The 23,308-nt window shown below is 37.3% G+C and overlaps 1 protein-coding gene across 1 annotated transcript in view; it reads left to right on the top strand.

Annotated features, from left to right (window-relative positions):
* NBAS (NBAS subunit of NRZ tethering complex) overlaps window positions 1–23,308 on the top strand; it is a 188,265-nt gene that overhangs the window by 144,727 nt on the left and 20,230 nt on the right. Inside the window, exon 49 of the mRNA XM_075086782.1 lies at window positions 16,322–16,461. Within this exon, the coding sequence (XP_074942883.1) occupies window positions 16,322–16,461 (140 nt within the window). The remainder of the gene's footprint in view (window positions 1–16,321; window positions 16,462–23,308) is intronic.

Raw genomic sequence — 23,308 nt, forward strand, 5'->3', positions numbered from 1 at the left:
AAATCATAAAAGAAAAAGAAAATGTTATCTCTTTCTTTAGAAATTATTTCTTCTCTTGCATTCACAATAATACCAGTGATTAACTCCTCAACTTCTCTTCAGGTGTCAGTCAGTGATTGGATTCTTCATCTTCAGTTCAGTCCTTTGTCAATATTTGTGTTGCCTGAGGCCTGCTTTCCAATCCAAAAGCATTTCAAGTCTAAAAGATTCAACTAGAGTATGTTTTAATAATAGAGCTACAGGTAGATAATAGCTTTCATCCATGTCTATAGAAGACAGAAAAAGAGCCTGTATTTGACAGAAACCTTGTAAGACTCATTACGCTTGTTTAAGAAATATGAGATAAAATCACTTTTTTTTTCTCCCATAATCTGCTAAATCAAGATATATATATATATAAAACTTTGCAACATGAAACTTGTGTCCATTTACTTTTGTCTTGTGATGTTTTAGGAATTAATTGAATGCACTTCTATGCTGCTGGCTCACACGTAGCTCATACCGCACCAGGACCGCCACGGGCCTCTCAGCAGCGCTGCTCCCCAGCCTGGCTGGCATCATCTGTGCTGTCCTGGGTGCAGCACAGCTGTTAAACCTCATGCGATTCTTGTCTGTCCGATCTTCCACCCTGTTTAGGTCTCTCCATATAATCTCTTAATAGTTTCTGTTTCCTGAAGTGGATTTTTAGAATACTCCTAGTTTCAAGCAGGAAAACATACCAGTTGAGTCCTGTTAGAACATACTTGAAAATTATTCTAATTTTCATGTCAGTTCAAGCTAAATGTGATAGATGATAACTCTTTGTTTTCAATTTTTTTTTTTGTTTTTCATATTTTGTGCTAGGTAACTAATGTGTGATTTAGACAGAAGACTCATACTGGTTTCTCTGTTAGGTACCAGTCATTGAAATTCAGAGTTCTTCACAGATGTCCAAGAAAACAAATAAGTAATCTCCTACTTAGGCTATTTTATTCTTTTTCTTTTCTCCCCCCCCCCAAGCAAGTGATGACCTTATATGATGATTAAGTTTGGTGATTTTGTGTATTAATAAACAGGGAAAATAGCATGTTGAAAACTGTACATTTCACAGTCCTTCATGGTATGTTAATGAAACAGGAACACTGCAGAATTCTGTAGTTACATGATTGATGAAAAGTGGAGAGAGATTTTTGTGTATGAGCTTTTGGCAAAGCATTAATTAAGCAAGTTTCTTGTGCAAGTTAATGCCTCGGGTGCAAAGACCTTCAAAAGCAGCCCTGTTCTACAGAAGGGGATGTTGAAGCACAATTTAAAATTTGTATCAGGTTGCTGGGTAATCCTGGGTGAAGCAGGGTCAAAAAGACATCAGGAATTACATCTTTCAAACATGTACTCAGACTGCTATGTCAGACTGTCTGCCTTGTTTGTAGGTATCAGTTTCTCGAACATCACTACACCTTTACTAATTTGGTCATCTTTTCTTATCCAGTGAAGTAGTAAAACCCTTCATTACATTGGGGGGAAAAAAAAAAGAAGGGTGTGGGTGGATCAAATGCTATTTTTAGTTTGTAGATTAGTGTATTTATTTAAAGGATTGTTTTGGGTTTGGGGGGAGGGGTTGATGAACTTCAAATTGTAAATATTTCAACAATGTGTTCATTATCTTGCTTCTGGATTGTTTTATCCTTTCTTGCTTGACATTTCTTAGAATCATAGAACTGTTCAGGTTGGAAAGGACCTTTAAGATCACCAAGTCCAACCACTAATCTAGCACTGCCAACTCTACCACTATGCCATGTCCCTAAGCACCACATCTACATGTCTTTTAAATACCTCCAGGGATGGTGACTCAGCTACTTCCCTGGGCAGCCTGTGCCAGTGCTTGACAAACGTTTTGGTGAAGAAATTTTTTTCTAATATCCAATCGAAACCTCCCCTGGCCCAACTTGAGGCCATTAGGTGAGACCTACACCCACCTCACCTCTACATGCTTTTAGGGGATCCCTCTTTTCCTTTACTAATCCTTGGTACAAAAAGGGACAGCAGATATTGTAAAGGATGAATGTGGATTTCTACTGAGTAAAGATAAATTTAATGATATTGCAGTGTTCAATTGCCAGTAAATGTGTGAAAGCCACCCTCAGTGTGTCTACTAATCCTCTTAGTCAGACTTTGCATACATCAAGGAGGGACTTAATATTTAATTATGCTCTAGGTGCTGGAAGTAGTGGTCCCACAAATCAACGTGCTGCTGGGAAACAGGCCAGCTCTTACAAAATTAAAAATGTACTTTATGGAAGCAGCTACCTATCAAACAGTCAGAAGCACAGCAATTTCCAGTTCTCTAATGATTAGTTAACAAAATTAAGAATTCAAGGGTCCTAATTTTTCAAAGGCTTGAGAGTCTTTAATTCACATTCCAGTAGCATCCCACGCTGCTGGAGGGAGGAGGCATGCGTTGTTTTAATCCCCTTGATGAATTTTATCTGAGCTCTTCAGGTTCTGTAATTTTCTAGTTAACTGGTGCATGAAAAATTTGGGTCAAAATACTGACTTTTTTATATATTAAAAAAGAAATGGTGGGGGGTGAGAAGAGCATGGTTTAGAATGTTCATATCAAATTTTAGCTTTACCCATCTAAGATGGGAAGTCCATTTGTTTTCGTATAGCATATAAAAATATTGTCTGTAATGACTCACAGCACTAACACAGCCGTTCAGTTCAGTGACCAGTTACAAGGTAAGTTACAGTCATTAGAGTTAGAGTTTTGCCCCAGGAAGCTACAGCGGTGCTAACAAAGCTTCAGTAGGTAAACCAAGGGTTAGTTTAAGATAAGAGGTTAATAACTGTAAAGCTTCTATAAGACATCTTGTCTTAAAAGGATTGTTTAATTATTATGCAAATGCAAAATGTAATTACTATTTGCATGCCACTTAAATGCAAATAGCTTTGTAATTTAGGGAACGTAATCTCATTTAGCCTTTCCCCTCACATTGTTATGCTATGTTTTTTGTCATGATCTTGGGGTATACAGAGCTGCTGAGGGCTAAGCATTTTTGAAAATCGGAAGGGATATCTAGTATGAGTTTAAGATCGTAACTTTCAGCACCTTTTTTATTTTATCTGTACTTTTTTTCCCCTCTGAAGTTTAGCTTTGAAAAATTGCCAGATTAATTTGTACTTGTATTGTGTACACCCCTGCCCCCATTTGCCCTTCCTTTATATAGGCATTTTATGTATGCCATATGCAAGTTGTATGTGTCTCAGCAACCTTAGTAATGTCTACATTAACAGAATGACTTTCTGAGAACTTGGGTATGGCTGTCAAGCCTCCATTGCTCTTTTATCCCCCTTCCTGCAGCATATGAAAAACTTATATCTCTTTTTACATTGTATTCCTCCATACGACTTCATAAAGAAAGGGAAAAATTCAGTGTCCTGTGATTTTCAACTTTTCCCCATTGCCTGTGCTTGTGTCAGCTACATTTAAACTTAAGTATTTGGAAAGCAGCGTGAGATTTAAGAATTCCCAAGTCATTTTGCTGAAGTAATTTACCAGGTAACAATGACCTGTGTTTAGCTTGATCTGGCAAAATACAGGAGAAGGAGCTGTATCTGTTTAATCCTCAGCCATCTTTTATTTGTGAAACATGCTTAATTAGAAGAAAGATTTATGGTCCTATCAACTTTGAGTAAACTTGTTACAATGTTGTTTATACTTTTGGAGACATTGTTTCTCTACTTGTAATCCATAAAAATTAAGTTTAAGAAATTTAATTTAAGTTTTAATTAATATTTTGAAACACTAATTTCCGTTCCTTGAAGATGCAATTTATCCCTATGAGAACATGTGGAATGTATTTTTTCTGGGAACATAAATTGTAGCATGTATGATTAATTAAACACTTTAAGATGCAAATGAAATATTTTCCATTAACCACACAAGTAAAACGGGTAAGACAAAGTGGAAAGAAAAGCAGCATAGCTTGAGTGAACATGACAGTTCGAGTGTGAGCCCCGGGTACTACGGTATTCTGTGGCTAGCAGCAGTTGCTTCAGAGGAAGATAAGAGTGCTCTGGAGTGGATTCATGGGGGATAATTCACTTTCTGTAATAAGCCTTTTATAATGAAGGTGTAAGTGGAAATGGTTTAAACCTTGCATATTCTGCTTCTGTCTCAGTTTCAGAAAATTTAAGAGTTCATTAGTGATGTATTCAGAGTTCTGTTATTACGTTGCAAAGAAATCAGTGGATGAACTGTGGTTCAGCCTTAGGTGGCTCTTGCTGAATGCTCGGTGTTGGTACACCGTACAGCACTGAGTGCCAAACATGTTGAAACTTTGTAGAAGGATATTATTTTTTTTAACCTCTTCATCTGTTCTGGTGTGTGCTGGTGTTCCATGTTTTGTAGGACAGCAAAATCCACAAAATCAAAGTTCCTGCTCTGTTTTATGTACTTCGTCACTTTTTTTCCTTATTCTGTTGTTTACTTAGGTGAGGTAAACAATTCCAGTCACGTTACCTCATCACAGAATCACACCTATGTCTGTAACTATTCTCCCTTCTGTCTTAGAGCCTACTGTGATGTGCAGTAAACCCCCTGAAGAGAGATAATTGGAGGAGTGAATGCAATGTCCTTGTGGAAATTAACAGTCCATGCTTATGCATCCCAACACCTTGATTACTGTCTTGACTTCAGCTGTACCTTAACCAGAGGTCTTTGAATTTCAGTCAGTGAAGCTCAGGTTCCTGTTTTGATTTGATGAGGTTAATTTAGTATATTTTAAATATGGTAGATTTACCATTTTTATGTTTTATTTGCCATCATATGGTCATTTACTTAGTCTAGATTTTTTAAGTCAATTGGTAGGTTTTTTTGTACAGTGTCCTTGATGAACATAAGCTAGCTCATTTTTGTGCAGTATTATCTGTTCAGTGCTGGCAGTCCTCCAAAACCATAATGTCATTTATATAAGCAAATAAGCAGATATAAAATCATGAGAAATTCTACTTTTTACCTTTACCATTTGATCATAAACTTTTTTTGTTTGTGTGTTTTGGTTTTATTCCAGTAGCAGATCAACTTCAGTGGTTTCTAGTCAGGGATGTTGTTAAAAGCCTTTTGAAAATATAAGTAAACTGTAAAACTGGTTTTCTTTAGGTGTTATTTTGTTAATATCCTAAATATTTTAAGAACTGTGACGTTCAGTTGATGCCACGCTTTTTTCAAACAGTCTTATCTCCATCAACCATCTTGCTAGCTGACACCTTATTTAGAGTTCTGTTAACTCTATATCATCTGAGGAACCCCCCTCAGGTATTCTTAAAATAGTTCTTACTTCATAGTAATTTCTGATAGCTCATGTTGATTGAGATAGTGGGTTTATTTCCCACATTGTTGCTATTATTACATAGGGACTCCCTTATAAAGACTGTGACTGCTAGGACTTTGACTACGTCAAATCATAAAGGGAAACACCAACTGCAGTGCTTACATAATGCCATTTAGTATGACAGAGGCATGATGCTGCCTACCTTCTTCTGACTATTTTTATGGCCCCAACAGAGCTACTAATTTATTTCAATTTTTACAACTTAAATATTACTTAAAACTGGAGTCAACATCAACATCCTGTTGTTCCTAAAAGAGGCTATCTTAGTTTATTGTGGATTGTGCTTCTTAAAAATGCATATTTTACTTTTTCAGTTTAGCCGATCTGCAGGATGACACTTCGGAAAGATTAATTTTGACAAGTTTTCATTTACATAAAAACAGCTTTTAAAATAATTTTTCCTCTGTTAGCAAGAATTGCAGACTTTGATTATCAAGACAGCAGTTATATATACAGTTGAATATTGGGAGCTTGTGCATGCACTAATTCTTGATGGTAGTGGCGATCAGAAAAGGTAAATTGAGCCGCTTGTACAAGGTATGGGGGAAATGGCTGATGCTAATTTAACAGTTTAAAGTTAGAAGTAATATTTAAGGATTAAAATCTTGCCATTTCTAGGCTGCATTTTCCAACACCCTTTTCTGTTCTAAATGTAGACTATCTATATTATACATAGATTATGAAATATGAAACAGTGCTTAGCTGCTGGCATATACAGGTAAAATTATTTACATGTGTTTTAAGTCCCTTGTGTTGCAAAGATGGTAATTTTAGCCATGATTTACATAGAACCAGATTTTTACATATTAATGGACGCCTATACAAAATACATTTTAAATTACATGCATGCTAATTCTGTCTATTTCAGTTTTAGCTAGCTATTTATATACATTTTTCAAATGCATCATTTTTTTTCATGTGCCCTTATCTCTCTCTATATATCTATGTACAGTCTTCAGAGGTTTTCTCTGTGCGCAAATGTATTTGCAGATTATGACATAGTCTCCTGCAGAATACAAATGAACGGATTCTATTTTCTGCACTAGTTATGCATTTTTATGCATTAGGCAACACATTTGTGTTTACTGAATCTATATGTATTTCTTGGTGTTAGTGAGCTGCATATCAAGCAGATAAAGAATTAAACAATATATAAACCAGTTCAGAAGAGAAAAGTTCTTGGGTATTTCTACAAGACAGGTAACTCAACATGTGACTGAGCCTTTGTTTAATTCATCACCAGTAAGCTTCTGGCTGATTTGTTTTTAAACGTGAACCCTATAACCTGTTATCTTGTTCACCGGCTTCAGTTTGAGCAGGATTTGACCTGTGAGATTATGCACAACCCTTTAGTGTGTATGTGCAACAGGCTTTCATATTTTGTCAGCACTCACATTCATAATAATTTTTAATATGTGAAGCACAGTGTTGGGGGAAAGTGCAAGAAAACCTGACCTCAGAGTTCTTCCTCCTTTAGGATAGAAGGTATGGGTTGCGAACACAGTTTGTCATGCAAAACTCTTGACTTCAGTTTTAATTTTGTATTGATTTCTCTAAGATTGTTGTTTTGATAGCAGATGCTTCTTTCTGGTCTGTCAGGCAGTGGGTGTTTTTCCGAAGTGTAGGTCATAGCAGCCCATGTTCTCTTTGTGGGTTCAGGACTGGGAATATGCTCCACCAGGAACTCCTGTCTGCTTGTTGGTCTTAAAGTCAGATGGAGAGGAGGTGTGAGGTAGGCCTTTGCGTTGCTGTCTCAGGTTATTTCCCCCGGGTAATGGAAATCAGTAGTATTTTGAATGTGGCGGGGTTTTTTTGGGTTTTGTTCGTTTTGGTTTGTCAGGTTTTTTTTAAGCAGAGAACATGGGCTGAACTGCATCATAACACTCAGATTTACTGATATTCCTTAATAAAGTTGTTGCTTTTTATCATTTGGGATAACTCCATAGGCATAGCTTCAAAAATACTTCTTTCAAGCAAGGGAATTGAATCTGCAACGTTGGTCCAGGCTCCAAACCAGATGGTGCCTTTCCTGCAATGTTTCTTCGTAAAATAGAACTAAATTCCATCACTGTACAGGGGCATTTGTGAGCCCAGGAGAACATTTTTAAAAAAGTTACCATCTCTCAGCTTTGCCTTGCTACCATGTAATGTATTTCCATTTACCCAGATGCAAAATGGATTGAAAGTAGGATTATCCACGAGAACTTGGGCAGATGGAAAACGTAAGATGAAAAAGTCTCATTTAAAACTGGCAGGTTCCTCTGCCATGAGGGGAATATATTTAGAATATATTTCTGAGAAGGTAAAACTCACGTGTGCTAAGGAAAAGTGTGACTTCTCGAGTGACACACATTGGCATACAAAAGTTTTTTAGTGTAACTTAGTTCAAAGGAAATCTTCGACCTTGCCAGGCTTACAATGTAGTTCTGTGTATGTGCTCTTCAAATGGCACTTTTCTTATCCAACAGTGGTGTGGGTAAACGAATACTTTCATAGTCTAGAGCACAGCTTTCCATGGGTTTTCTCAAAAGTAAAAGTTCTTACCAGCTTTCCAAAAAAAAGTAAATAAGTGCAGTATGAAGACTGAATGCTGAGTAAGGAAGCTGAGGCAGTGTATGTCGGTGCCTTGCAGCAGTCATTTGGCAATATTCCCTTTTCTAGGAAGTCTTTCAAATTTAATTATAAAACATTGTGAATATTTAAAGTATATAAAACCTAGTGCTGGATGAATGTGTTCTTTAAATTATATTTCTTAATTGCCTTTAACTCTGTACATGGCAATATGGTGCTAGGACATAGAGTGAAAGGTACTGTATCACATTATTATTTAAACTTCAACATTTTGGTAAATACTGAGGAAGGAACTTTTTAAGCAGGTATTAAGTTTGAAGTGAAGTCTGTAAAATATATCTTTGAGAACGAACTTCTGCTTGACCTCATTGACTCCTTTTCAGCTGCGTTGTTGAGAGTACATGTTTCACATATTGAAAGTGGTAAGCTTGTTTGAGTCCCTGTGTTCCCTCAATTCCACTTGGAAGTTACATATAACAAAATATTGTGGGCCCAGTGTGTTTTCATAATGTAAATTTTAATTAGCATGTGAGTATATAAAAATTTCAATGCTGGTTCAGAGCAAGGTCCTATCCAGCCCAGTATTCTGTATCGAACAGTGGCCAAAAAAACAGACATGGAAGGAAGAACAGGAAAAGGAAAAGTATGTATAATAGTTACTCTAGTGTTGTCCTTGTCTCTGAGTAGTCAGAGGGGTTTAATTAGGAATAGGAACTAGCAACAACTTTGTGTAGACAAGCTGTAAACTCAAGTGTTACCATGACAAGATCTAGTAAGTGGCGTCTTGATAAAGTCAAATTAGGAAGAGTTACCTTTTGAGCGATAAGTGGACTAATTTAACAGAAATATGTTAAACTTCTTTACTTGATTATACCTTAAACTTCTTTACTTAGGTCAAAAAACCTAAGTCTATTGGGAAACATTCTAGCTCAAACAGAAATAGTGATCTTAGTGCAGAATTATTGCATAAAATTATACATAGAGATATGTAGATTATCGATAATGCCTCCTCCGTAAGATGTTTCAATATGTGTGTTTGGTTTGGCTTCATTTCACAAGTATGTAGTATGTCTAACGTCAAGGTTGATGGGATGTCTAGCATCTTGAAACAGTTTGAAGAGAATGAAATAAATAATAGCCTTTAAAAGCTCCTAATCTTATCTCTGCAGGGTCAGTAGCTATACATTTTCAGGATCAGGTGTACAATTTTGCAGGTTTTTTTTACTGGTGATTTTTCGCATTTGTGTTCATGTTATGAGTAATTAACTTTTAAATACCTGTTTAACTTAGTTTGTAGTTTTATTTGTCCTTTGTAACAAGCTTTTATATTTGCAGCTATTACTGGAAGTAGGTTTCAGTAACATACGTTTGTGCAGACTTTTCAGTAGCCACAGAGATACCAACACACTAGGGAACGACGGGCTATGGTTGACCCACAAGATGGGAATCTTAAATTCTTCAGTGACCAACCCTGCCTGGCCTGTCTGTGTAGGAAGGGCTGATTTACCTGATTAAGTTGTAAATTCCTTAAGACAAGATTGTTCTATTTTTGTGCCATGAACAGTGCACCAAGAAGGCATGTACAGGTATTCTAACAATTTGTTATCAATCCTTTCAGTTGTTGCTTAGAAACCATGTTAAGCCCTGCCTGATGAGTGGAAGCAAGTTTTAGCATCAGCATTCCCTATCTTGAATCTGAATAAAATCTTTCATGTCAGAGCTGCTTTTATTTTCAAATGCAGGCAGCATAGATGAATTTTCTACCAATAGAGCTTGGGGGGGGGTAGGGGGTCGGGAGGGAAGATAAATAAAAACTAGTGGATTTTACAAGGGAGGCCTGACGAATCGAGAATGTATTGTAGCAATAAGGGACTACTCAAGTGCCTGCTTAGTGTTTCTGTTTTCAAATCCGTATTAATTCAAATTTATGCTGCAGTGAGGAACATGAACATATTTTGAAATATTTACATTTACAATCTGTTGGACGTACTAAAATGAATTCTATGGTCATGTAGATCAGTACGTTTTTGGTTGCAGCTCTTGGAAACCACAAATGTCTTTGCCTTTAATATAGTGAGTTGGTTTTAAGTACAGATGTAGCTTTTCTCAATAAACAAGCAGTTATAATGAAGGGAAAATATTTCCCTGATTTCTACCTCTTGATTCCTTGGCTACAAACACCTTTATAATTATTTCCTTAGAACATTAGTCATGAACAAAATGTGTTGATTAAAATCATGGCTCTGCCATGCTCACAAGGAGCAAAAATTTAATTTGCAGAACAGATTTCATTGGGCAGAAGTATGTAGAGGTCTGTCTGCATTACTTCTCTTGGTCACCATTCTCATATGTAAATAGGCAGTGTTTTGTACTTTATTGCAGGGGAAGGAGTGGATTGGTTTGGCTGTATGTTTTGATTGGCATCATTTCTGTTTGTTAAACAAAACTCTCTAGGTTGTCAGCCAAGTTGGTCAGCACCAGGTTCCCTATACAGCCTTAGCAATAAAGCATTTACAACTCTATCAGATGTCTCTGTCCTTTAGGATTAGGAGAACATTATGTAGTGGATATCTATGCCTCAGGGACACAATTTAGATACACAAACACTCCACTATTCCTGTAAATAGTGAGTTTTAAACGGATTTCACTTTCACGAGTGAGATGATATACTGAACTACACAACTGATGCTGTGGGATGCCATGCCAAGTGTTTTCTTTCAGTCGTGTATCATGTCCACAGCTTTATTTAACCTTAACTTTCTTAAAGTGTATAATTTTATAGTTTTTATAAAATACTAGGTTTCTAAAAGCTACAGAACAAACTTTTGAGGGAACTTTTCATATTTGAGCTCCTTCATGTGTGTGACATGCGATGAGTATCAATAAAACAATAGTAAATCTATGGAACAAGATGAAGAGTCAGGAGTTGGTGCATTGGAAGTGGATAAAGCATGTTGGGGGGTTTCAACATTTTGGGTATCTAATAGGATCTCATCTGTGAGGGAAGAGAGCAGTATAAATCTTTGGAAGATTTTTATCATCAAGCAGAACAGTTTGGGGTTTTATTTGAGGAGGGATTGCAAGTGCATAAGTTTTCATTTCAGCACTAGATATAAAGAACATGCCTTCCAAGACTGATCAGAATGGCTGAAGTCAGACAAAGGGTATGTTTGTGCTCAGGTGATGTACTGTTGAAGAGATTACAAATGTCTGAACCAACTGCCAGATTCCTCTTGTCATTTATACTATAGCAGTAAAAGCACCCATACCCCTATAGTTCACAAGTTTTTTATACAAAAACCAAATGTCTTAAAAAGCTTGTCTGGTGTAACTTCCTACTTGCAAAATTATGGCAGAACAGATATTTTGGCCAATTGCTTGATAAATAAATGTACTCCAGCAATAACTTTTTCAGCAGTGTTTTACTTTTCTTAAGATTTGCAAGTTACAGCAAGTTCACAACTGTCCCTGTTGGGTGATTGAACATATGCTATGTCAAGTCTCTGCTACTGGTAAGTAGACCATAAACATTTGAGGAAAAATAGCTGCTTTGATGGCTAAAATAATGCAGTTCCGTGAGTTGTGTTCTGTGGCCATGCTCAAAGACACACAAAATATATGTGTGTCATAAAAAGAAAACCTGACTTTTGTCTTCTGGCATATATGGCACAGCTACTATGTGCCGTATCTGTGGTTTGCACTCCCATTCAGAAAAGTGGTTAATTTTCTGTCTTGGTCAAAATTTGAGAAAGGTGGAATGATTTTTGCCTTCATTCAGCGTTAATAATACGGGATGAGTCAGAACTCCTTTATGGGCCATCCTGACCACTGCTAATTAATAACAGGAGAAACTGGGAAAAGGTGTAAAAGCAAAGTGCTCAGGAAGAGAACATCTGATTAAGAGGAGTTTGCACTGGATCAGACAGCTGGTATTATCTAATGCAGTTTAAGCAACACTCAGTGCTGTTTGTGTAGCCTGTGTTTTGCTTTGGTAATTTCCCATATTTTTTTTTAAGGAACATTAGCATATGCAGATGTTTTTATATTCTTGATTTTAAACATATGTAGTCCCTGGTTGATAATGAAATTGTGTATTTTAACACTTTAACATAAGGTTTGGTTTTACTTAATTTGTATTTAGTTTTATAATCTATCATGAGTATAATTTCTAAAATTAATTCCCCTAATTGACTTTCCCATTGTGGTAAATATTTATGCAGCCTTATATTTTAATGAAAAACATGAAGCCAGCTGTGTTCTACAGCCAAGGAGAAGGCATGAAACTAGGGAAAATGAAGACAGAATTGAGCAAGTTATTTTTTAAAACTGAAAGTCCTTGCTTTCATTTTCCTTGCCTTTTTTTTTCTTTTTATTTTATTCCTTTGGGATCATCTGAAGTTCAAGCATACTCCTTACTGCCTTGCTATAGGCCTCGTTATTCTGTTTAGTGACAGATTCTTCTTTACAGGCACTTGTGCTATCAGGGCCCCACAGTGTTCATGGCAGGTTTTCATTGCATAGCATTTCAGTATCTTAGAAGGATGGTTTTGGGTTTTATTAAAAAAAAAAAAACAAAACACACACACACGAAAAAAAACCCAACCAAAAAAACCCAACCAAACAACTCAGCTTCCCCCCCTCCCCAGCTTGTTATAATATCCCATTACCATTATTTAAAGATGATTATACTGGTAAACATGCAGTGCCTTGTTGTGTTACAATGTTCAGTGTCATCTGAAGAGATCGTTCAGAGTTGCTACTAAGGGAGTGTTCAGCTAAAAGTGGAATTTTTGATCTTTTTGCTGTGTTATTATAACAAACCGATAGGCTTAACTAACCACGGTAACTTCATCCCAGCTAGCTTTCACCCTTGTTAAGATGAGATTTTTACTTTTTAACACAGAGCGTGCTCTGTTTCTGCTGTGTTAGGCGGCTGCTTCCTCACCATGCTCTCCCTCAGCCTTGGAAAGAGGAGACAAGACAGAGGAAAGCCTATGATCTGTGTGTGTGTATACCCACACACACATATATACATATACAGATATGTACGTGTAGTAAATATAAATAAAAAAACCTTATTCCAATGTGCTGCTTCAAGTTATTGCTTTCTTGTAGCAAGGAACTTTCACCTTTTTTTGTGGTTTGACTGTAACATATTTCTGGAGAATTTTAAGGAAAGAATTGGAGACAGGGCAAGATGTCTCGTCATTCAAACAAAGCAGTACAGACAATATTTAAGGCAGGTACCTTGATTTACTTCATAGCACAGATACTTATAAGGAACTCTTCTGTTTTATAAGAATAACAGTACCTTGAAATGAAGGTTTTAAATGTTTTATTGTTGTCTGTGTTTCTGGTATATCTTGTTGATCTTCTGCTTGTTAGGATTTTTGTAGTGATGCTAGTGGGCAAGTCATGCATAGATTTCAATCATCTGGATTGTGTAGAGGCATATACACACAAGTTAAATATAGCTGCTTCTCAGAAGGTACAGTTTTAGACATTGTGCAATCTTATTTAAACCAATGGGACTACTCGTCAATGTGTAATGTGAAATGTGGACACAATCTTTGCCCATTTGATAATGTTTCAACTCAGGAATACTTCTGAAAAATAATCCTGATAGTCGACTGTGTGACCTTTGTCACACACAGTCAGACATTCTCGGTGTTAAAGCATGGATTTACCTCCTGAATCTCAGCGTTTCTGTTTTTTTTTTTTAAAAAAGTTATTTTAACAACCACGTCACAGGAATGAAATAATGCTTAAAACATACTTGAAATGCAGATGTATGTGGAGTATAGGGACGACTGATAGATGCAACAGAAGCATAAATACATTGAAGAAGGGAAAATACGGCTTAAAAGATGGAAGGATTTTACAGTAGGATAATACTAGTCTTTTTTAAGTAATCATACTTGTCATCTACCCATCAATACTTGGTGATTTTTCCATTTGTTGCTCTTCATTAATCTTCCATTTCCTCTAGCCTTAGTGCTGCATTTTAGATCACCACATGCACTCTTAAAGCTATGCATACTTAAAGTAGCAACATAGTGTTTCTAATCTCACCTGTTTCACGGTAAATGGAAGTAACGTGCATTTAAAATGCTATATAAAAAGTGAATCTTCAGTAGTTTTCTTAAAACTATAAATAACTAGCACTGTAGAAAGTTCACTTTATTTTTTATTACTCTTAGTGGGAAGTGTAGGCATGAAGACTTGAAAAAGGCCACTGTAGAAAAATATTGCAGAAATGCACACCATGTTTCAGAATAGACAGGTAATTCTTCTGAATTACTTTGATCATATTAATGTGTTTTGTTATGAGCATTCATGTTGCAAGGATCCATCTGTCCAAAACACAAATATATGATGTGGGATTAATTAACCTCATTAAAAATGTAAGCCCGAATCTGTAAAGACACATTATCAGGCAGAATTATTGGAATTCAGTTCATGCTGAATCAGATGTCGGATCCACTCTCATCTACTCTCTGCTACTAATGGCTCAATTTCTGTGACAGCTTTTCTCATCTATTAATATTGTCTGTGCTATTTCTTTCAATTTTTACAGTTATCGTTAGAGAGATCTGAACATTTACTCTGTGTTTCGAAGTAACATGCTGTTTGTGAAAATACTTTCAAATGTACTCAATGGACCATCCAGAATGCTACTTACTTGGTTTAAATATTTAAAGAGCTAGCTGTCTGAAAACGGAGTTTGGGGACAGATGAAGCAGTGTGAGACCTTCTGCTGTCTCGATAGTACATATTTTGCTAAATTGCTAAACATTTTGATCCTTAGAGATTAGCATGTCTTATGTCCCTTTTACCCTTTCCTGTTCTTCTCCCTTCTCTTTTCAGCCTTGCAATTTAAATAATTAGGATGATAGTATTTTATATTAGCGGGTAATGATGATTTAAGGAGTCGAAACTGATGTCTGCTATGTGATATTTGCAGTACAGAGAAGAATTTTAAATGGACAGATCTCAGAAACATTTCTTCATTATCTAAAATGTTTTAGTGTATGGTGCTTTCAGATGTACCCTGGAGACAGAAGTAGATGTTTTTTCTGCACTAAATATTTTAAAGTCACAAATTATGTAGGCAACTTAGTAAACACATCAGTAATATTTGTTTTCCAACCTGTTTTGAAAAATTTACCCTTGATGTATGCGAGTCACTTTGAAAAGATGGGAGTGCAATCTTTAATCTTTTAGAGTAGCTGTAGAACTAAGGAAAACTTTGTCCATGTTTGATGTCTTAGAACTACTTGGGCTGAAACAGAAAAGTTAGCAGTTAATGCTGTGTATTTTCAGCAGAATTATAAGATCAAACACCTCAGTTTCATATCCTGGCACTTTTCGAACTTTGGAAGAAAAATTTAGTGTTAGAATGTGTTACTAACACAGAGGAAGCTACCTTGTTACTGTAACATTATTTTTAAACTCTAAGAACTTTTGTATGTCAGGTAGACAGCGATAGCTATTCCATTTGTGAAAACCCTCCTAGTGTGAAAGCCAAACGTTTAAACAGAAGCTGCTCCTCATTTAGTAGCAAGTTCATTCTCGTTTATAGCAACCTTCTTTCAGCAGTCAGACCTTTTACCTTGTACTTTTTTACGATGCAAACTGCAGTGGTAAAAATTATGTGTAAAAGAACCTGTCATTGACTGAAGTGAATTCAAGTCCTGGCAGAAACTGCAGATGGGTACTTTGCCTGAGATAGTTGTCTGGTGGCTGGCTGATGGGGTGTGGGGTTTTGGTTTTGCTTCAGTTCAAACAACTGTACAGAGAAATATTATAGTACTTGTTAGCAAATGTTCTTCACTGGGTAAATTAACCTAGAATCATCTTTCAGGGCTCTTTCCTGTGGGAGAAAAGATCAAATGCTGTAAATTCAGATAAGACTATTGAATTTTCATAGGTAAGTGAGAGTAATATATATTAGGGAAACACTAGACATACCCATTCTTTAAAAATATGTGTGTGTGTATATATATCTAGAGAGAAAAGGATATTTAAGGAGTTCTTGGTTGTTTGAAGAGCACAGACATAAGATCCTCTGAACTAATCAAGAATGTACTTGTGTGGGGTTACATTGTTTTAGGAACGTACACCTAAGTCATTCCCCAGCATCTGTGCACTCTCCTGTTTTATTAGCATGTAACTGAAAATGAAAGGTAAGAAAATAGGTTTCTGGGAAAATTACGTTCACTGTGTTCCTGCATTGTTTTACAACAGTGATATCCTTCACATATAGTTTGTTGATTGCTTTTCAATCATTGATTTCTTAAAAAAAAAAACAACCACAAACCAACAAAACCAAAACTGAAGGTGTTTTTTTATTTTGTTTTGGGTTTGTTTTTTTTCAGGTAGAGATAACAGATGTTGAAAATGAAGAAAAAAGGTATGATCTCTTCCTGGGACTTCTGGAGTCTAGTCACATTCCATCTGAGTTTCAGCACTTGGCTTTACTCCTTCAAGCTTGGCCACCAATGGACATGAGCAACAGGTGAGCATTTCTTCAAGTAATCATGTAACAAAAGAGTTCTAAGTCGTCTTCTTGATAATATCATATAGTTTTCAGTCAATTAATTCAAACATGGCTAAGAGGAGTATGACCTTCAGAAAGGGTCATACTGGGAAAAACAAATGGTTTATTTAAAGCAGAATTGGATCAATCAGATTAATGTAAAAACTATATGTACATATGTAGTATGCACCACGGAGGAGGCAGAAAACCATTTTATTGCCTGAACTTGTTGCACAGGAGGGTTTTCCTTCTACATAAGTTTAAAGTTATGTATTTTGCTTTTATTTTTGCAGTATGTACAAAAAACATAGAAAGGAATAGAAAATTCTGACTGTTTTTTCCATTCAAAGTTACACTTTATAGAAGACTTTTGAAAGTTAATCCTCAGATGGCCATGGCAGACAATCTGCAGGAGGTCTATGAGGTTAATGGTACCAAGTAATGGTGTTTCTCCTTTCTGGATCCACTACCTATTACTTCTGTCTCTGAATAAAGTATTCAAAAGTAAAGAATATGTACTACAGCAGATATATCCTGGCCCAACAATTGAAAATAATTATTTTTATTTTAAACTTCAGCATTGCACCCATCACAGAATGGTAGGGCTTGGAAGGGACCTCTGGAGGTCATCTTGTCCAATGCCCCTGCTTGAGCAGGGACACCCAGAGCAGGGGGCACAGGAACGCGTCCAGGCAGGTTTTGAATGTCTCCAGGGAAGGAGACTCCACAGCCTCCCTGGGCAGCCTGTGCCCCTGCTCTGGCACCCTCACAGGAAAGAAGTTTTTTCTCATATTGAGGTGGAACTTCCTCTGTTCCAGTTGTGCCCATTGTCCCTTGTCCTGTCATTGGGCACCAGCATCCACTTGACGCCCACCCTTTAGATCTTTATAAGCATTGATAAGATCCTCCCTCAATCTCCTTGTCCAGGCTGAACAAACCCAGGTTCCGATCACATCCTTCAGCCATCCATGACCACATTCCAGTGACACGAGCTATCCCCCCAATGTCTCTGTAACTGCAATCAGAACATGGTTCTGCGGCTGCACACAGATCTCTAGTTCCTCCTGTTTATTCCCCATGCTGTGTGTGCTGGTGTACAGCATTTCAGAGAGGTAACTGAGCACGCAGATTTTCCTGGAGGGGTGCACAGGATTCACTACAGCCATATGCACTGTCGAGGTGGTTGGTCTTCTGATTGTCATCTTGTGAGGCAGTTAAGTTTTCTCTGATGGTAGTTTGGTTAGAGACATTAAATAATGCTTCCATTGGATTCCTTTGGGGTATTGAATACGTGTTTTAACTTGGAGGCTACACTCCCCAAAGTGTTTTGTCGGAAAAGTTAAGGCATTTCTTTTTATGGAAAGTAACTCTTTTGTGTACATGAAGAAAACCAGTCCTTTAGAAGGTAATCTGTAAGGGTTGTTGACCTTCAAGTGTGCAGTTTGTTTACAATTTCTGGATGAGCATTAACCTAAATTCTTCATGACAGTCTTAGGAGCCAAAAATTGTCTTCAGTGCATTAAGAATTACAAGGATTGCTGTGTGATCTGTCACAATTTCATATTCAGTTTCCCTTTTTAATTTTGTTTTAATTGTAATTGAAAATTGGATGCCTCACAGTGTGTGGGAACTGTCAAACTTTTTTTAAGGTAGTGTTTAGATTAAAAAAATAAAGTTTTAAACTTAAGCATCAAAGGGTCAAGTGAAATATTGGTGTAATTAGCAAAATTCTTTTTCCTTGGGTTGAACAGAAAAACTAAAGATTTTGTGAAAGGACAACACTTCTTGTATATGGACATGTCGTGGTTTAACCCCAGCTGGCAGATAAGCCCCACTCAGCCACTTGCTCACTCCCCCCTGGTGGCATGGGGAGAGAACCAGAAGGGTAAATGGGAGAAAACCTGTGGGTTGAGATAAAGACAGTTTGACAGGTAAAGCAAAAGCCATGTGCGCAAGCAGAGCAAAACAAGGAATTCATGCACTAATTCCCATCAGCAGGCAGGTGTTCAGCCATCTCCGGGAAAGCGGGGCTCCATCACATGTAACAGTTAATTGGGAAGACAAACACCATCACTCTGAACGTCTTCCCTTCCTTCTTCCTCCAGCTTTATATACTGAGCATGACATCCTGTGGTATGGGATATGCCTTTGGTCAGTTGGGGTCACCTGTCCCAGCTGTGTCCCCTCCCAGCTTCTTGTGCACCCCCAGCCCACTCACTGGTGGGGTGGGGTGAGGAGCAGAAAAGGCCTTGACTCTGTGTAAGCCCTGCTCAGCAGGAACTAAAACGCCCCTGTGTTATCAACACTGTTTTCAGCACACATCCAAAACTCTATCCCAGCCAAAACCAGCACAAGATAGTTCTTATCTACTGTTCTGTAACAGAGGAAATTAAAAATTATTTAATTCTGTCTCCTACTTGGTGTTCTGTTTCTTCAGGCTGACATCCTGAAATGAAGAAGATAAAACAAAATAATGATTAAATGTGATTTGTAGTCACAAGTAACAGTGGATTAAATTTCAGAGGTAGGATACCTCTTAGTTCCAAGATTGGTGAAGTCTGAACATTTGCACAAAATTCTTAGATCCTCTGTATCATAACTCATTTAGGGTCTAAAGTAGTTAGTATAACTCTTAGGCATTTACATAGTCACAGTTTTGACGTAAAGAAATCAGTTTGGCTAAGATGAGGGAAGAGTACGGGGTAAGTTAATTCACAACCTCATATGTTATTCTGCGATTTTCATGCACTTACCAATAGTTGGGATCAGAAAGGATCTCTGATGGTGTCTACTCCACTGCCACTGCTCAAAGCAGAGTCAGCTAGAGCAGGCTGCTCAAGGCCATTGCCTTGAGTTTTGAATATCTTCTAGACTGGAGACTCCACAACAACCACAACAAAGAGGTTTCTTTTATGTTTTAGTAAAATGTACTGTTTCTACTTGTGCCCATTGCCTCTTGTGCTATCATTGGGCATCACTGAGAAGAGTTGCACTCTCTCTTCTTTACTTTCCCCATCAGGTATTTATACAGTTGACAAAATTCCCCCCAGGCTTTCTCTTTTCCAGGATGAACAAGTCCCAACTATCTGACCTCTCTCATCTTCTGCTGGTGGGACAGAGAATCCAGTCCCTTTGTCATCTTTGTGGCACTTTCCTGGACTCACTTCAGTGACAGTCCATGTCAGTTTTGTACTGGGGAGCTCAGAACTGGATTCAGCACTCCAGATGTCTCACCAGTGCTGAGTAGAGGGGAAGGATCACCTCCCTTGCCCTGCTGGCAACGCTCTTCCTGATGCAACTCAGGGTACTGTTGCCTTTCTTTGTTGCAAGGGTACACTGCTTGCTCATGGTCACCTGGTTCTGTCAGGACCCCAGGTCCTTTTCTGCCAAGCTCCTTTCCATCTGGTTGGCTCTAAGCCTGTACTTCTGGTTATTCCTTCCCAGGTAAGGGGCGGACTTTGGATTTCCCTTTGAGTGTCATGTGCTTGACCTCTGTCCATTCTTCCAGCCTCTCAAGGAACCACTGAATGGCAGCACAACCATCTGGTGTATCAGCCACTCTCTCCCAGTTTTGTATCATCTGCAAACTTCCCGAGAGCACACTCTGTCATCATCGTGCTCAACGCAGATGTTAGAGTATTGGCCTCAGTATAGACCCCTGGCACCCACCAGTGGTCACTGGTCTCCAACTGGACTTTGTGCCACTGCTCACAACCATTTGAGCTTGGTGGTTCAACCAATTTTCAGTCTGATGTATTTCATCATTTTGTCAATGAGGATGTTGTGGGAGATAGCGTTGAAAGCCCTGGTGAATGAATTCAGGGTACATAATATCAGCCATCATCCACTAAGCCAGTCATTTCATTGTAGAAGAGTATCAGGTTTGTGAGGGATGATTTCCCCTTTTTAACTCCACGCTGATTATTCTCAGTTTACTTCTCGTTCTTCATTTGCTTGGAAATGTTTCCAGGAGGATTTTTTTCATCTTCCCGTGAGCTGAGGTGAGGCTGACCAGCCCATGTCTTGAGACTTTATGCTAAGAACAAACCACAAATTTCATCCTGTGTTATTTTTTTATTCAATAATTTCTGTTATTACTAAAACTTCTGTGTCTCCCTTCACCACTTTGACTTTGCTAGGAGGCTTTGAAAAACCTTCAAGAGAAAACTGCCCCTTCTCTTTCACTAATAATAGCCACTTATACTGGTTTCATGGAGAACCTCTGACTCCTATGATTCCCAAATGTGATCGACAGTGCAAACTCCCAATCAGTTTTCCAAAGCTCAGCACTAAATTGACAGTCAGTATCTCTAGGGAAATAAAAAGTAGTTCAGATTTGCCAGATTTTCTTGAGTTTGCCTGAAACTGTAGGCAACCAAAAATAAAATTAAAAAAAAAACCCGAAACCAAACCCTTAATTAGCAGAGCAAACAATTGTGTTCCCTGTATAGGAAAGAAATTTTTTTTGTTTTAGTTTTTGATGCCTTCAGAAAAAAAAAAAAAAAGCGGTGGGCACAGGGCATGATTGACACGGTGGTTTTATTCTTCAGCTCTCTGTGTTAGCTTGAAGGGTGGGAAAAATCGTCTAGTCTGTTCTCTTCCCTGCCTTAGCACTGTTTTGCTTGGGGAAAAGACAATTGAGGCTGCATCTTGATAGAAATGACAGAGCTGTAGTTTTCCTTCTGCCTCCTTCCCTCCTTTTTTCTCGGTTCTTTTCTCAGTAGGAATGTTGCACCTCAGATTTCTTTTATTATTTGTTTAGTTATTCATTTGAGTAAGTCAGCAATGGTTCAGTTTTCCCTTCCCTATTAAGAGTTGTCCCCGTAGAAAAATACATCAAAGGGGTGTGTTTTCATTCCCATTGCTTTCTTTTTATCATCACTTTCGTTTCTGTTACTAACAATACTTGCAAGACTGATTAAGTACTTCATAAATCCTGTGTCACCAGGAATACTCATTGTGGCTTGAAAGCCTTTCTTTGTAGCTTATTTCTAGTGCTTTCAGAAAACATACGTGATATTTTAATAGTAGACAGCATGATCAGAGTTATGAGTCCTTTTTGTGAGTTATCTTTTCCTCAACTTAGTTGTATTGGCTTAGTCAAATGTATTTTGGAGTTCTGTTTGCTTTTTTTGGGTGCTTTGGGTTTTTGTTCTGCTTTTTAACAAGTCTAAAGGAAGAACATTAAGTGCTTATTATAAGGACTTAAATTTAAATCTAGGCCGTGTAAATACACATTTTATATAAAACTAAAATGTGTATTTCTTACTTGTGTCTACAGAAATAACGTATTTGGTGTGCAGAAACTTTCTCAAATTTTGGCTTTTATAATCAGTGTGCTGTCATTAAAATGACTGAGTAAACTGAAAATATCTGTCTTAACAGCTAATAGCGCTCCCAAAATGAAGTTCTGACCTCATTCCACCCTCAATCCCACCACCTCAAGTATGACTGGTTTTAAAACGTTAGGTACAGTGCTCTCTAGTATTCCTTGATATGAGACAGGATTAATTTCATAAACTTTTGTCAAGTACATATGTTTTCTTTCCTTTTCCTTTTTCTTTTCCTTTTTCTAACTTTTTTCTAACTGTCTCTAGTTATAGTGTGCTGGGAAGAGTTTACATTTGTTTTTTATTATTTCAAATTTTATTAATTTGTATTATTTGACTTTGTAAATCCTGGAATTATTCATGCCAGCCAGGAAGCAGAGGCTGTGCTGTAAACAGGAGAGCCAGCAACAACTGAAAAATCTTTGGCACTTTCTGCCTCCTTTATGTGAACCTCCTCTCCTCCCCCTCCCCATTGTCATTGAGGGTGGCTATCATGCGCCCATCTCTGCATCTGTGGGGAGGCTACTGCAAGTGTGCTCTGCACCGGTCTGGGGTCTTCTCTTCTTGCTTTGCTCATTCGTCCATTTTCTGCCTCTGTTGCATACTTCCATGTTAGCAACATTCAGTTATGGTTACCAGCCATAGGGTCTTTTATATATATGTTCCTGAAATTGTGTTTCTGAAAAACCTATCTTGACGGCTGGGTTGCAGGAAGGAGCAGGAACAGTATTATTAGTGAGGTTTGCAACAATCTTATTTTAAAGTAAGTTGTATTAAGAAACTCTTGAGCAAAGAGGAAAACTGCAAGCAGTTAAGTCAGTAGTTTAGCCATATGTATTAAGATTTTTGTTTAATCTTTACTTATTTTTCCCAGCTCTGCTTCAGAAAAGGGTTGTTGCTAACTGATTTGTTTAGTGCCAGTGTAATGATACGTGCAGGATCTGGGGAATTTAAGTCCAAGTCATTTGAATTTTGGTTTTCAGCCTAACAGTAAATATCTAATAGTTATAATTGAATATAAAGCTATAAAATACAATTTAAATTCTGTAAAGGCGCAAAAGGAAGAAGCAGTAAAAGAAATGAAATTTTGAGGTTTTTTAGTAGCCTTTTATTTTTTAAAGAATTTTTATGACCTTTCTGTTAATGATAAGTCTCTGCTTTTTAAATTTTTTTTTTTAGTTCTTGTATTATAAAACACTCCAGCTGGAATAATGCTTATTATTCACCTGCAAATACGATTCTCTCCATATCATAATATGCCATGTTGATTGCGAGGAAACGGAGGTAGATTGGTTGTTTCAGTCAGCACTCAAAATCATATACTTTTTACAATTTTATTTTCACATCCTTGTTATGCATGCATGCTTTTCTGTCTGTGTCTCATATTCAGATGTCATTTTAAGCACTTCATAAAGATTTTTTAAAAAAAAATGATTGACAGTGTCTGAAGCTCTGCGGTCCTTTGGAACTTGCTGTCTGCATTCAAAAGGCATTTT

The sequence above is a fragment of the Phalacrocorax aristotelis genome, chromosome 3 (assembly GCF_949628215.1).
Source record: "Phalacrocorax aristotelis chromosome 3, bGulAri2.1, whole genome shotgun sequence".
NCBI classification, from domain to species: Eukaryota; Metazoa; Chordata; class Aves; order Suliformes; family Phalacrocoracidae; genus Phalacrocorax; species Phalacrocorax aristotelis.